This window comes from Homalodisca vitripennis, chromosome 1 (assembly GCF_021130785.1).
Source record: "Homalodisca vitripennis isolate AUS2020 chromosome 1, UT_GWSS_2.1, whole genome shotgun sequence".
NCBI lineage: Eukaryota > Metazoa > Arthropoda > Insecta > Hemiptera > Cicadellidae > Homalodisca > Homalodisca vitripennis.
This window is the reverse complement of record NC_060207.1, coordinates 156,603,576-156,617,878: the sequence shown is the minus strand read 5'-3', so window position 1 is coordinate 156,617,878 and position 14,303 is coordinate 156,603,576. Positions and strand designations below refer to the sequence as shown.

Sequence of the window (14,303 nt, the reverse complement as noted above, 5' to 3'; positions counted from 1 at the left end):
TGTTCCACTATTGTTATTTTTATATAAGAACACATAGAATGTCGAAATTAAATTTTTTCAGTGAAATTATGATTTTACCATTTTTTAGCTGTAAATTAACAATAAAGAGTGAAAAAAAATATTTTGTTGTTTTTCTTACCTCTTATGTTATAAGAATTAAAAAAAAAAAAAATTGGTTTTGGTATTTGGGAATTTTTTTATTTTTAAGGTGTATGGCTCTTAGGAGTAGTTTTGGTTATTTATTTGTGGCTCGCTAAGGGTTAAGAAGTTTGATGGTTCATACTTAGTTTGTTGACAGGAGGAGGAGCACCGGCGAATTCTAGCGATGAAGGAGAGGGAGCAAGAACTGCTCCAAAAACAGCAGAAAGCTGCAGAACTGAGGTTTGTTGGAATGTAATTGGTTGTATTAAGGTTTGTAGAGAATGGAAGAAAATGAAATTGTTTGTTTTGAACAGATCAGAATATAATATTACACTCATCATCACTGATAGGAAACCAGCAAAACTTACCTTAGTGAAACACAATATATGAACTTTACAGATAAGTCTTACTAGTTCTCTATCAGATTTATTTTTTGTCCATAACCTTTCTGTACCAGAATCCTTTACTAACCTGAGAAATATCACCACTGTAACTGTAACTGTTTCCTTTTCAACAAATCTGATATTCAATTTTGTGTATTCAAATTTGATAAACATATTCAAAATATATACCCTAACTTGCTGACTGAGCTCAGAGCTTCAATTTCTGGTATCCTATGTGAATAATTTTGGATAGATACAGGAAAGTGCAGTATACGTCTGAGTTTTACTCATGGTGTGTATGTAGTACATCATTAGTACACTTAAAAATGTACTTTTCGTAGTAACTTTTTAGTAAGTAAGTTTTCTGTCATATCAGAAGGACATAGATGATTGTTATTTTATTAGTAGCCACAAATTAAGCGCACTAATAAATCAAAGACAAAATGCTGTTATAAACTGAATGCTTAATTTTGTCTTTCGTACAAAAAGGTACATTATGAAGTTAGTTATCACAAGGGTTAACAAAATCCTAATTTATTGGTAAGGGGGCAAAACTGGTAATGATGTACCAAGTGTTATTTATTTTTCTGTAATCAGCAGAAGTACATCAGAAAATATTAAGCCAGTGCAGGACTTTAACCCATTGAGGTAGACACATGCGCTGGTTATGTTGCGCTGAGTCACTTGCTGGTTACATAGTCATTTGACATTACACTGTTTTGGTAGTTCACCGTATTTCAGCTAGATATCGATGGTATGATTCTTACTAAGTGTTGTGATGACACAAACAAATAATTTCCTTATAATAAACTGATTTAAAAAATATTTTGTGTCTATTTCGCTGCTGATCAGCTGCTAGCTCATCTTGTACACTGTGTTCTCTGACTGTTTGTTTACATTATGTGTAATGATGGAGTGTGCAAACTTGCGTGATTTTGAAGTTGATAAAGTGTTGTGCTGTGATTGTGAGTATAATTCAAGTGAGAGTTATAGTGATGAATCGTTTGAAGATTGCATTATACCCCCCCGATCTAGAAACCACTAATTTAGTTGTAGGTGACTCAAGCCCTAATGATGCAGGTTATCTAATATTTCTAATATCTAATATAAAAAAGACGTGTCTGCAACTAGTATTGTGAACTATTAATCTTACTATAGAACAACACAGTCACCATAGCTACTGACTTTTGTGTGGAATGATTAAAATTTTAAATCTGAACTCCATCTTTTTGAATAATGGAAAAAGCATTTTTAAATTATTTAATTTACAGCTAGCCATCAATCAGTCTAAATAGTTTTAATGAATTGTACAGCCAGCCATCAGTCAATCTAAACAGTTTTAACCCTAAAACTGGCAATGTGGTTCATTTGGTCTTCCTATTTTTGTTTTCACGGCTTGTGAATGCATAATTATTCACTAATCATGTTTCATCTCATACAACTGTAAAGAAGAACCAATCTATATTGGTTTTTGCTTTTATGTTGCGTTCTCTATGTTAATTTCAAAATGCTATTCCGCGCCGCTGTAGTATGTCGGTAGACAGTTGACGACAACGTTTGTTTTCGTTGTTGTCGATCAGTTGTTGTCGCGTACTTTATATCAGTTATGTTTGTTTTGTTTTTGTACTATAATGTAAGTGTTATCCAGAACTTTTTGTTCAATTGAATTCGAACAGTATGTGTAAATATAAATATTTACATTATACATCTATTGAAATTACTTGTAAGTCTAAAAAAACTGTTCTATATTATATTATTTAGTTGTTTAGTTGGATTCTGAATAGAGTTATGCATGATATATTGTTTTAGGGTCTTGCATGCAGATGTTGGGAAGTATTAGTTTTTTTAGGTATATAGATTCTGTAATATTTCCTGAAAAAGTTATCTATAATATGTTATATTTAGAATAAGTTATTTGGCAGGGTTCAAGCTGAGGTGAAAATCTTTTTAGTAAAAATGCTACAAGCTCTTCAGACTTTTTAGCAAAAATATTTTTCTTGCGGCACTTATTAATAGCATTGGTATTCCGCAGGAGACTACCAATTACTTATCGAAAAACAATCTGAAGTTCTATAATACTTAGCCTCCAGAACCAATATTTATATTAATATTATGTAGTGTTGTTAAAATATTTAAAACTTTTATAATTAAAAGATTTTTGTGGAGAAATTTTATTAAAAGCAGTATAGTTAGGAAATAAAGTTGTAAATTTATTGTAAAAATATACAAACAAACAAAAAGTCTTCTCTTAATTTAAAATACAAAATAAAATAAAATAGTATGGTTATTTTTTATAAAACAAGTTAACAAGTTACTTTTAACATCAGTTTATCTTTAAAAAAAACTTGACCTTACCAACATAACTCAATCTTTAGCCTTCTTTGTTTTGAAAACACCAATGTTTAAACCTCATTGAAATGGATTCCTTTCTATAAAGACTTTCAATAGAGATCATTAACAAATTGCTTAGATTGGTTATGCTTAACCTTTTACGAATGTAAAATTTTAAAATAAAATCTGACTATAACGTAATCTCAAATCTCCAGTACTAGTAACAGATGCCAAAACAAGACGTTTAGAAGGATGCAACGTTCGTTTTTGTTCAAATGTGTGTCACCTATTTTTATTCTTACAGACCCAAAACTTGGTTATTGTTTGTAAATAATTTGCTTTATATGTTTGTATGCAGAAATAAACAAGCTTAAGTGTAATGTAACTCCCATAATTTTAGCTTAGTTTGTGGTTAAAGTTCAAACTTGGGTATCCATAGTGTTTGATCCATTAGTAGGTAGGGGTTTTTCAACCAGACAGTTTGTCTACCGGCGGCATGGCACAGTGTCTAATATTTTATATACAGGAAATTACATGTAATGATCTTATAGTATCATTGAAAAACAATATTTTTAACGCTGTAAACTTATATAATTTTTGCGGTTAGTTCTTTCTTGTTTTCGTTGCAATTTTGCAAGAGCTTCTCTAAACTGCATTGCATTTTCTCTGCTCGTTTTGCAAAATGTGACAAATGCGATCGTACCTTAAACCCTGTTATTTGGTATAGATACTTATTTTTAAAAAAACCATTATAAATTGGTTTACATATTATGGCATTTGAGGAACAGCCATTGCCAATTCTAGGTTTAATGAATTAGACAGCTGCAATTCCAAAATTATTGGTTGGATGTGAGGTTTATACATATTTTCCCCCTTTGTCCCACTGTGTAACCTGTCTTGTTCTAACCTCAGATTCCAATCACTAAACTAAATATTCAAAGTGTGTTTAGGCTTACAATTTGTAGCTCCTGAGCTGTTGTCAGTTTCTCAGTACTAGATAATTCCTACTACAAAAATGACTAGATTATTTATGTTTCTTAATGTTCGTTGATAATTACAAAGTTATCACAGTAATAGTTGTAATTATTAAATCAGTTTAATTTTACTTTCTAAACATAGTTTACAAAGATCCAAGATGAAGATTCATTTCAATAATAATAAAATGGATTGAAGTGAATCTGTAAGAAAAGACATTAGAAAATGATACATTTACCAATCTAAGTATTGGGGGATTGTAACTCTCCTTTTGGGAAACTGACAGCCATTTGTCCTAGCTTTGTCTCAATCACATCTACAAGAACTTCTCTGATGTTACTCTTCTCTAATCCAACGGCTTGTATCTTGTCTATCTGATCATTGATGAAAATAATTTTCCTTTCAAAGTAGTCTCTGGCCCCTTCAAGGTCTTTTTGAATGAAGTAACCGGTCCCAATATCGAGGAGCACAGTCCCAGCCTCAGCAATCCTTGCAGGAATGTAAACTGATACGCTCAAAGGAAGCATAATCTCTTTGCTATTCCACTCCACTGTGATTTTCTCCAAGCACTCTTTTGAATCTAAAAACTTGTTCATTGCAATTTTCAAACTGCACATGGAGTCTTGGAGGAGGTTAAGTTCTTTGTCGACTTGTATCTTGAGCTGAATCAACTGCTTAAAATTCAATTTGGACAGTTCAACACCTTGTGGTTCTTCTACAGTAGCCATTTGTATACCAATTTGATGACAGAATTCAATAGTAGGTATCACTTGCATCAAGTAAACAATATTGTCTAACAATCAAAACATCAGATTAAATAGGATCAGATGGACTGTTAAAATAATGAAAACATGTGTTTTAAAGTAGAAAACATTGATTGATTCAATAGTTATTATTTTGGCTTCATTTTTGGATGGAACAAATAAATACAAAGGAGTGTTAGGTTATTGATAATTATCCTTTAGCAAAAACCAATTTCTATGTATCAAATTGTATAGGTTTTATATACCTTTACAGCGTGTGGCATTTTTTTAATAACAAATATTGTTTTGACAATTTTAATGTTTGAAGTTTTTAGTTTCATCAGTTAATGTATTATAATACACATTATGTTTTAATCATATTTCCTGTACTCTATAGGAATAAAAAAGTTTTAAGTAATAAATAGAAGTTTTACATCAATATTTTGAAATGGTTATAGTAAATTATTTGAAAGCACATTTATAACTATATTTTACCAACAAAATAACTTGTGATACTCATTTAACACATCTCTATATGTCACATTTACATTGTTATTAATTTTAGACTAGAAGTAACACTCATTTTACATAATACATATATAGCTTTTGCATGAGAACAAAATAATGTTATAAAAATATACAAATGAATAATTTCTAAGCATAACATATTCAGTCCTTTAAAATAAGATCAAGTTACTGAAGCGTTTTATCCAGTATAAATATTCTTGGAGTTAATTTTGCATAAATATAATTTTGGTTTTTCAAAACAACAACATAAAGATGTCAGTTTTTAAGATGGTAAAAAGAGCCTGAAAAGGCCTGCATTTTGAAAAAATTAACTCTGACTACCACTCTATATTACTATGTAAAACGAATTTGAACTTTCTTTATGTAAAATTTGCCATCTTATACTACCAGCCTAGAGTTGTATCCAAAACTAAGATAAAATGTCTGTATTTGTTACCAGTTCACAATTTTTTACTATTCCAATACAATCATGTTGTAAAAATATATCAGATGTATACCAATGATGTTTAAAACCTTTCATATATTACTATATATTGTATTTTAATAGATATAATATTGATTACTCATATATTCAATGTTATAATACGATATTGCATAAATATTCAAATACGTTCATTTCTATGGTATTTGCAAAATACTGTGATTTAAAAGAAAATGGTAGGTGTCTTATCATTTGTCATGTTGGGCCGAATGAAGGATTTTTGAAAGAAGATAAGTACATTTTTCAATCCACACCATAAAACAAGATTATTATGAGCTGATGTTTTTGCCAGCAGTGACGTGATATGGCAGCAGCGATGCTGCACCGCGCCTCTATTGGCTGGTCTTCAAACTGTCTTCTTTGCTGCTCCTGGATGTAGAGCATTTAGTTGCCTTGTTTTAAATGAATCAATGTCTGATTCAACATTCCTTATATTTATTAGATTCAAATTAGGTTGAGGATTTGATTCTAAACAATAAATTTTAGGTCGAAGCAATTTTCGAAATGATTTTGGCCGTTGAATTCCATGTGCAAAAAAATGGCCTCTCTACTCAGAATTATAAAACAAACTATTAATTATTTTTACTCTTAAACAGTGGTTGCTTTAACAGTATAATTTTTGGGATCAAATATATACATATGTAGAAATTAAACTGAGAAGTCTTATTACAGCCAAAAAGCACAGACTTCTTTCTGTGCTTGTCACTTTGGGTGTAGAGGGAGTAGACTGAAAAATCCTAATTTCTGGCTGTGCCTTATTCTTCAATCGACATACATTGGTGCTAAATCTCTTCACTGCAGGTAAAACTGTTTGAGATAATTTATCCAGGCATACACACAAAGATGTGAACTTTTCAAACTGACCTGATTTGATGAGTTAAGCTCCATATTTGTATAAATGTATTCTAAATTTGCAGGCCACCCAGCTCACCACCTTTTTTTGTACCCTCAGTATTTGTTTTTTGAAGGAATGAACATCTGTAAATCTGATACAATACAGTATGTGATCTCACTTTCTAATCCCTATTCACTATGTCATCCTATTTCTTTGGTTCAGTCTAGGAATTATATAAATATTTTTGTACCTAAACAGTATTGTATGCCTCTTCTGTGAAAAGGAGACGTGATGTCTCCTCGACAATTTTTATGCTATCCAAAATTCTATATATTGTTGGGTGTATTGTGTAGTGTATTTAGTGTGATAAACACTAAGTTGGTAATGTACCCATAGCAATATTTAATGTCTGCACCAGTTATGTTGGCAGTATGTATTGTCAGGCGATGTATCATACAATGTAGTCTGATTTAATCCATACGAATAAAGAATGCTCATAGGCTGCTCTCCTGCGACGTCACATCACGCCACTACCCTACAACCAACTGTCCAAGCTAGCTAGCCATCAGTCCACTACCAGACATCGTCATGTAAACCTTCGTGTCCCGTCCTTTATGAGCGGTCTTAGAGCAATGATACTCTAAAATGTAACGTCTTATTATTTATCCCGACCCAGATAGTGTTGAAACCGTACATCGCCGCTCGCACACCCACAGCAAACCATCAGGGAAGCGCGCCCCCATGGTGGCGAACGGGAAGCCGGATCAAAACTAAACTAGGTAAAATAAAGAACACCGTGGTCAGTATACTCAGGTTCATTCACTATGACATAACATAGGCCTATCCAGCGAGAGAAAAACAAAATTTTTCAACAAATTTCACACCAAAATGAACCTTCCTGTCAATATAAATATATATACTATAAAATAAAAATAAAAAAAATAATAAAAAAAAAAAAGTGCCTGCAGTAGTATATACCTCAAACAATCCTTGTCAGGTGCACCTGCATACAAAAAATTAGAAAAGCCATAATTTGAAACAAGAAATGCCAATTCCACCCGGTATCCTTCGGCTAAGGGCGGGCTCCTAATGAAATCCAAGAAATAACTAAATAATATCTAAAACTAACTTAAAATTAAATAACAAAATATAAACTATATAAATGGCAACAATAACAATAACAAATAAATAAAGAATATGAGCAGGGTATCACAGATGTTGACTAGAAGATATTGTCCATCATGGTGGCCGTCCTTCAGCAGAGCGCAAAAGCGAAGGTTCTCTGGGACCACGCATGATGGAGAGATGACAGGAGAAAATCAACTCATCTCTTGGACCCTGAAACCAGGTTTCAGCCTAGTACCCTTTTAAAGTTAATAATAATTAATAAATAGTTGCCAAACAATATAGATTTTAATAAAAGTAAAGTTGCCAAAAGTTATCTATCAAGAATTTTAAGTTAAGTTAAATTACCAAAATTTCAAAATATCACAGACCAATCAATTACTGATAAAAATTAAAATAAACCTTAATATAGAAGCTGGTAACATTAGAAAACAATAAATAAACAAGATATTCCATTTAAAAGACTAAAACAATAAGTTATAAAGAAATTTATTTGAGGTATACGCAGTAGCCTACCATACGTAACAATTTGGTTAAAACATTTTTAAAACAGACATTTATTGACAGAATTGGCTCAAAATTGGTGAAAAGCAGGGGAAGGGCATCCTGCACTTAAAATAAAATTCCCAACTCAAAACAACAACCCCAAAGAAAGTTAGTATGAAAATCCCCTCTGTCACAGAACAAAAATTTAAGCGTTTTACTCTTGGTAAAAAAAAAAAAAAAATTTAATTATTAGAAAAAAAACTGATGGCCATAAGTAGCAGCCTATTAACAGGAAACTAAATTTAAAATTTGATGGCAGAAGGCCTTAAATTAACCAAGTAGGCTATAAGGGGGAGTTATGGGCTAAAAGACCCGAAGAACGTTACATCTCTCAGAAAGGCTTAAAAAATTTAGTAAAATGAACCTTCAGCAGTCTCTCTGGGTTTGTTTACAAAAACTACATAACACGTGACACATTACAAACAATATTGGCTGCAGAATAAAAATGAACTGTAACATATAGCCTAGGACTGGTCCTCACTGAGAGACAGAAAATTAATTTAAGCCGAAAAGAAAGGGTGAAAACTAATAAAAGTGTAAGAGAATTAATTTGAAAGCCAATTTAAAAATTTAGTTAACAGCCAGAAGTACTAAAATTTAATAAAAAGCAAAACTACAATTTGGAAAACCATGTGCTCTTAACCTTCACAGTTTGAAAAATAAAAATAATCACTAAAATTTAAAAGAAAGCAAAACTTACTCATCAGTGAGGGGCCGTAAACTTAGCCGCACATGTCAGAAGGAAAACAGCTCAGTAAAACTAACAAAACAACTTAAATAAACAAAATTTTCAATCTGGAGCTACTCCTAACTTGTACACCACGGTTCGGACTCTTGACGCCACCCTCCCGGAAAGGCCAAACGCCTTCAAATGGTCAGTGGCCTCTGCAGCCAATAAACCACACACACATACACTATATAAAGCACACATGAGCCGGGGAGATATAGGTATTGAACCGGCTCAGAGTACAGTGACGACCCGCATATCTTACATATTGCTTTGTGACTCCATTTGCTGTGGTCACGGGTTCACTGCACTCGCTTGTTTTCTCAAATTGTTGCCATGGAGCAAATGGTAATCAATTTTCTATCACCTTACATGTGCACATTTTCTATTTTGTTCATTAAGTAAAACCTCAGTAAACTAATTGGTTTGAGTTCATTACTGATGCTATCAATAAATAGTATAAATTAAAGGGGTTTAATCTAAAATTTTATTTCATTTTATTGTCCTCACCAGGTTAGCTGAAACCGAGAAAGCAAAACAGCAAGGAAACAGTAAACTTGGAAAAATTGCTGCAGTCAATAATGCAAAAATGAAACTACAGGTATGTAAAGACACTGTACTTAGGCTATTAAAACAACACAATTTTAGTTTTTATTTCTGATAAATTGCTGACCCTTTAAGTCACAACTTGTATGAACCTTTTAAAAAGTACATTACTCTATAAAAACTAAAAACTTTTTTTACAAAAATTAACATACCCATTATTACAGAGTGAGGAGAAATATGGTTGTCTGATATTAACACTTGCTTGACATATGAATGGAAAGAGTGGTTTTACAAGTTAGTATCTTGGGAGTAAAAGGAAAGTATTGTTGTGAACCATTGAGACCAGCCAGGTTTTGGTGCATGCTGTGTTTAAGACAAAAGAATTAAAAAAAACATTTGATTTGTTATGTGACAATTTTCAACTTTTGGTTGTACTTACTAATATTAGCAAAAACATCACTCCAGTAACTTTTTAAGTACCAATTTGTATTATTTTGAGATATTGAAACAAATTAAAATTAATTAGCTTCCAGTGATTATCTTTTAAAATCTCTCGTTCATTGTTTTCTCAAAGTTATTTCTGAATAAGACAAGATTCAGAAAATAGTAGATGAAGGTAACCAGCGAAAATTGTAGCAATATATAACTATAAATGTATTCTTTATAAAGTAATTATCTACAGGATTGATAGTTGTTCGTTAGATTCATGGACCTTTTTTAACAGCTGTCATATATTGGATTAATGCCTTTCTGTAAGTCCTCTAAAATCTTATCTACCATTATCTCTATAACTTAAGTTAGTTGTTTAGTAATGGTTACAAAGGTATTACTGTTACCGATTAATGTATAAAGTTTTGTACAAAAACAATTTTTTTATGATGTAAAAACATAGTAAGAAAAGACCTGCACAAAAGTGAAGTATTATTAATATTTTACATTCTTATATGTTAGTTGAATTTTAAACCAGAACTTATACATTTATGAAATGTATAAATGCAATAAATTTAGTATTTATATAATATATTTATGTTGGTGTCATAATTGGTTTTAAAAGATTTTTATAATTAGAATGTTTTTATAAAGTAATAATAATAATAATAAAAACTGAAATGCATTTTAGGCCACACAAGTATATTTAGCTAAGGTGTAATTTTTCTTTTCTTATAACAAAAGACCAGGTTTCCTGTTGCCTCTCAGCCATGTGGCTTATTGTACACCCTCTGCTAGGTTTAAGCTGTGTCAAATCCCAGGCCTTTACAAAACCATGATATCTTCTGAACACTTTTTGCCTGTTCCAATCCCTCTTCAGTATCTCTAAAGAAACCTAGAAATCTTGAGCTTTTGCTCTGTAATGCAAGATATTTAAATATGACATGCTCAGCTGTTTCATTAGCTTGAGCCATTAATAATGTGTCAACATGAACGTGTTAAACTGTATGACCTCAGCAAAATAACATTTTTTAATTAAACACGTTTCAGTTAAATTAAAGCAGGTGTAGGCCATTGGTGACTTATTAGCCAGTATTAGTTTTAAACTTTGTCAAGTGTTTAGTTTACTTTTTTAAGTAATAAGTGTTCGTATAAAAATTGCATATAATGAGTTTATATAAAAAATATAAAATAATATTAAAACAACATAACCCATTAATAATTATTAATAAGTAAATTACCCGTTAATTGAGCAGACCGTTGAAAGTTGGCAATGCTGTTCTGTGCGTGTACTATGTGTGGTCTTTGCAAATGGGAGCATTCCACACACTTCCACAAGCATCTCTCACAGTGCACACTTGCTTGCTTGTATGTTTAATTGTTGAATATTATCATTTTGCTTTTGGGTACTCTGAAGTGAATACCATATTTTAGTATTTTTAATAAGATGTTTTACTGTAACAATTATTTTAGTATGAAATGCAAAATGTTTATATAGTGGCTATGTTTTAACTATTCATCCCTCTATTCCTTATAATTTTGTAAACATTTCCTCAAAATTTAACTGAATTAGTGCTGTTGAAGAGTTAGTTAGCTGTATAAAAGTGTTCTCTCGAACAACCCATAGCATTTTTAAATTTGATTTTTAGAATCAATGGGACAAAATAAATACATTTAGACAAAAAAATAAAATATATATTTTGAGGCCAAACACTTTACTGTGGTACTTTTGAAAATTTTCAAGGTCGTTTTTGTACAACATGCATAGTTTAATGAAATTTTTATATGTTTTTTAATAATGAATTAGTGGTATCCAAATCATTATTACGTGTTATTTAATATTTTTAAATTAAGAAATAAAAATATTACAAATTTTGAAATGAAAACTTTTTTAAATGATGTAAATAAACTTTTAGAGCAGCCTGCACCAAAATAGTCTGATGACGTATGAGGTGGTGTGGTCATATCGTTGCAGACCACCATCATCAGCCATTTGGTTTGGTGTGCTCTGTTCTTGTAGATTTACAAAATATGCATTATAAACTTAGGTAAATTTCTTGGTATCATTATATAATTCACTTTTTGTCATACTTTCTTGATTAGAAACATATTATACAAACAATATTTTTGTAGACGTTTTATATACTGAACAATCGGCAGTTCTAAAAACCCAGGATGTCTGAATACCAGACATTGATGAGAAAGGTATAATTGCTGACAATATGTTAGTAGAGCTGAAAATAATTCTTTCTTAATTGTTTAATTTTCCAAATATTTATTTTTGTAAGTATGGTATCTACCCAGGTTCCTGAATAATCCATTAACTAAAAAAATGATTTTGTAAAATTCTATAATTATGATGAAAGAAGATAGAAAATAACTCAATATTTTAATAATAATAAAAAAACAATAAATTACACAATACAAAATTAATAACACAATGCACAATACATTTGTTTCTACAAAAATTAAATAAATATGTTCCCATATAATGAATTAATATTATATTTTGCAATTTACTCTTTTTGTTATTTGGAAGATGTAATACTTTTCCTTAATTTGTTGGATATAAAATTCCAGCTTGGAATGACTCCTTCGGAAAAGACCAACAATGTTCCAACTCAAAGCTACGAGATAACTCCTGCACGTGAAGATAGACCCCTGCTCAAGCCCAAGACTGAGGATGATTATGGACTAGATGATGCTCACAGCGATGACTCTAGCGATGAGGAGACCTGTCCAAAGAAGGAGATTCCTCGATGGGCACTTCGTAAGTACATGTTTCTATTTATGTATAAAGAATGTTCAAAAAGTAATAGGAATTTTGATTTTTTGAAAAAAAAAAAAAATTTATTAGTTTACATTTATACTGTCACCTTCAAAATATTTCCCATTAGATATTATTCACTTGTGACAGCACTTCCTCCAATCTTCAAAACACTTCTCAAACTCGATCTTTGGGATAGGCTTTAGTTCTTTCAGCGATAACTTTAATATTATCAATGCTTGTGATACGACAGTACTTTAAGGTTCTCTTTATTTTTGAAAATAAAAAAAGTCATATGAGAATATGAGAATAATGAGAATAATGATTTATTCCTTCAAAAAATTACAAAAACAGTACAAAAATAAAATCTTAGGAATAGCCTAATCACATGTCCAGTAGCGTGATTAGGATTAACAAAATAAAATAAACTTAATATTACTTTTAGAGTTCAGTTTGCATTAAATTACATGCTGGCCACTCTCCGAGGTGCCTGAAACTACAAATGAACTAAAAATAAGAATACAAAAAATATAACCAATATAAAAATAACTAGTAATTACTTATCCATATAATGTCAGAATAAAAATTATCTAATATTAACAGTAAAAACAACATAACAATTAGTATCCTCTTTATACAATTCGAATTAAAAGAAAACAAAACAAATTAAAAACATAGCAGCAAACATAGTACATTAAAAACAAATCAACATTATAAACATATAAATAACTTCCGTCAAAGAAAAAATCAATGCGCTATTTAGGCACATTCACTATTACAAAATGCATGTACATGCATTCAATAACACACAGTACATTATTCATTATATGCAATAACCATCTATATACAATTTGGTACATGAAACCAAATTAATTTTTATATAAAATAAACAGCCATGAAATGCACGAAATAATGGTCGTATTTTGAAGCCATGTCTGGGAAATATGGAGGCTGGGGTATCGTTACAGTAATGTTTTTAGCCAAAATTCACGAAGAAGCAATGAAGTGTGAGCAGGTGAATTGCCATGGTGCAAAAGCCATGAATTGTTTTACCACAAATTTTTCAGAGTTTTTTTTTTTGGATTCTTTCATGCAAATGGCACATATTACTCCTTATTGACCATTTAACCTTGTGGCAAGAATTCATGATGGACTATGCAATTAAAATCGAACAACACAGTAAGGATAACCTTCACGTTCAACTGCACTTGTCGAGCATTTTCGGTCTTGGCAATCCAGAATGTCTCCACTGGGGGATTAATTCTTAGTTTCAATGTCATATCCGTAAAACCATTTTTAATCACTTGTAACACTTTTCAGTAATTCTGCATCGTTGTTGACTTCATGTAGTGACTTCTGAGCAACTTCCATTTGCTGCTGTTTTTGTTCTAAAATTCCACAATTTGTTGCTGCCTCACATTTCATACAAAAAGCATAAGTAAAATTTAATGGCATGAGCCATATGATATGGCAACATCATCAGCTAATTCTCTGATTGTAATATGGCAATCATTCATAACCATTTCTTTCACTTTTTCATGTTTTCATTTGTTATTGATGTGCTAGAGCGTCTGGAGCATTCGTCATTGTCATTGTCTTCATGGCCATCTTTAAATTGTTTATACCACTTGTTAATCCTTGTTTTACTTGTAGGCCTTTGTTAACATTTCCCACACTTTGTTTGTTGTACTTTATTACATAGTCTACCAAAATTTTGATACAAATTCTTTGATCCATTTTTTGAAC

General features: G+C 31.1%; 1 protein-coding gene across 5 annotated transcripts in view; it reads left to right on the top strand.

Annotated features, from left to right (window-relative positions):
• The window catches only part of LOC124374424 (inner centromere protein-like), a 71,549-nt gene that overhangs the window by 47,947 nt on the left and 9,299 nt on the right, over positions 1-14,303 (top strand). For all 5 annotated transcript variants that reach the window (XM_046832661.1, XM_046832640.1, XM_046832644.1 and 2 more), the window contains 3 exons: positions 299-381; positions 9,329-9,416; positions 12,371-12,560. In XM_046832661.1, coding sequence (XP_046688617.1) covers positions 299-381; positions 9,329-9,416; positions 12,371-12,560 — 361 coding nt within the window. The remainder of the gene's footprint in view (positions 1-298; positions 382-9,328; positions 9,417-12,370; positions 12,561-14,303) is intronic.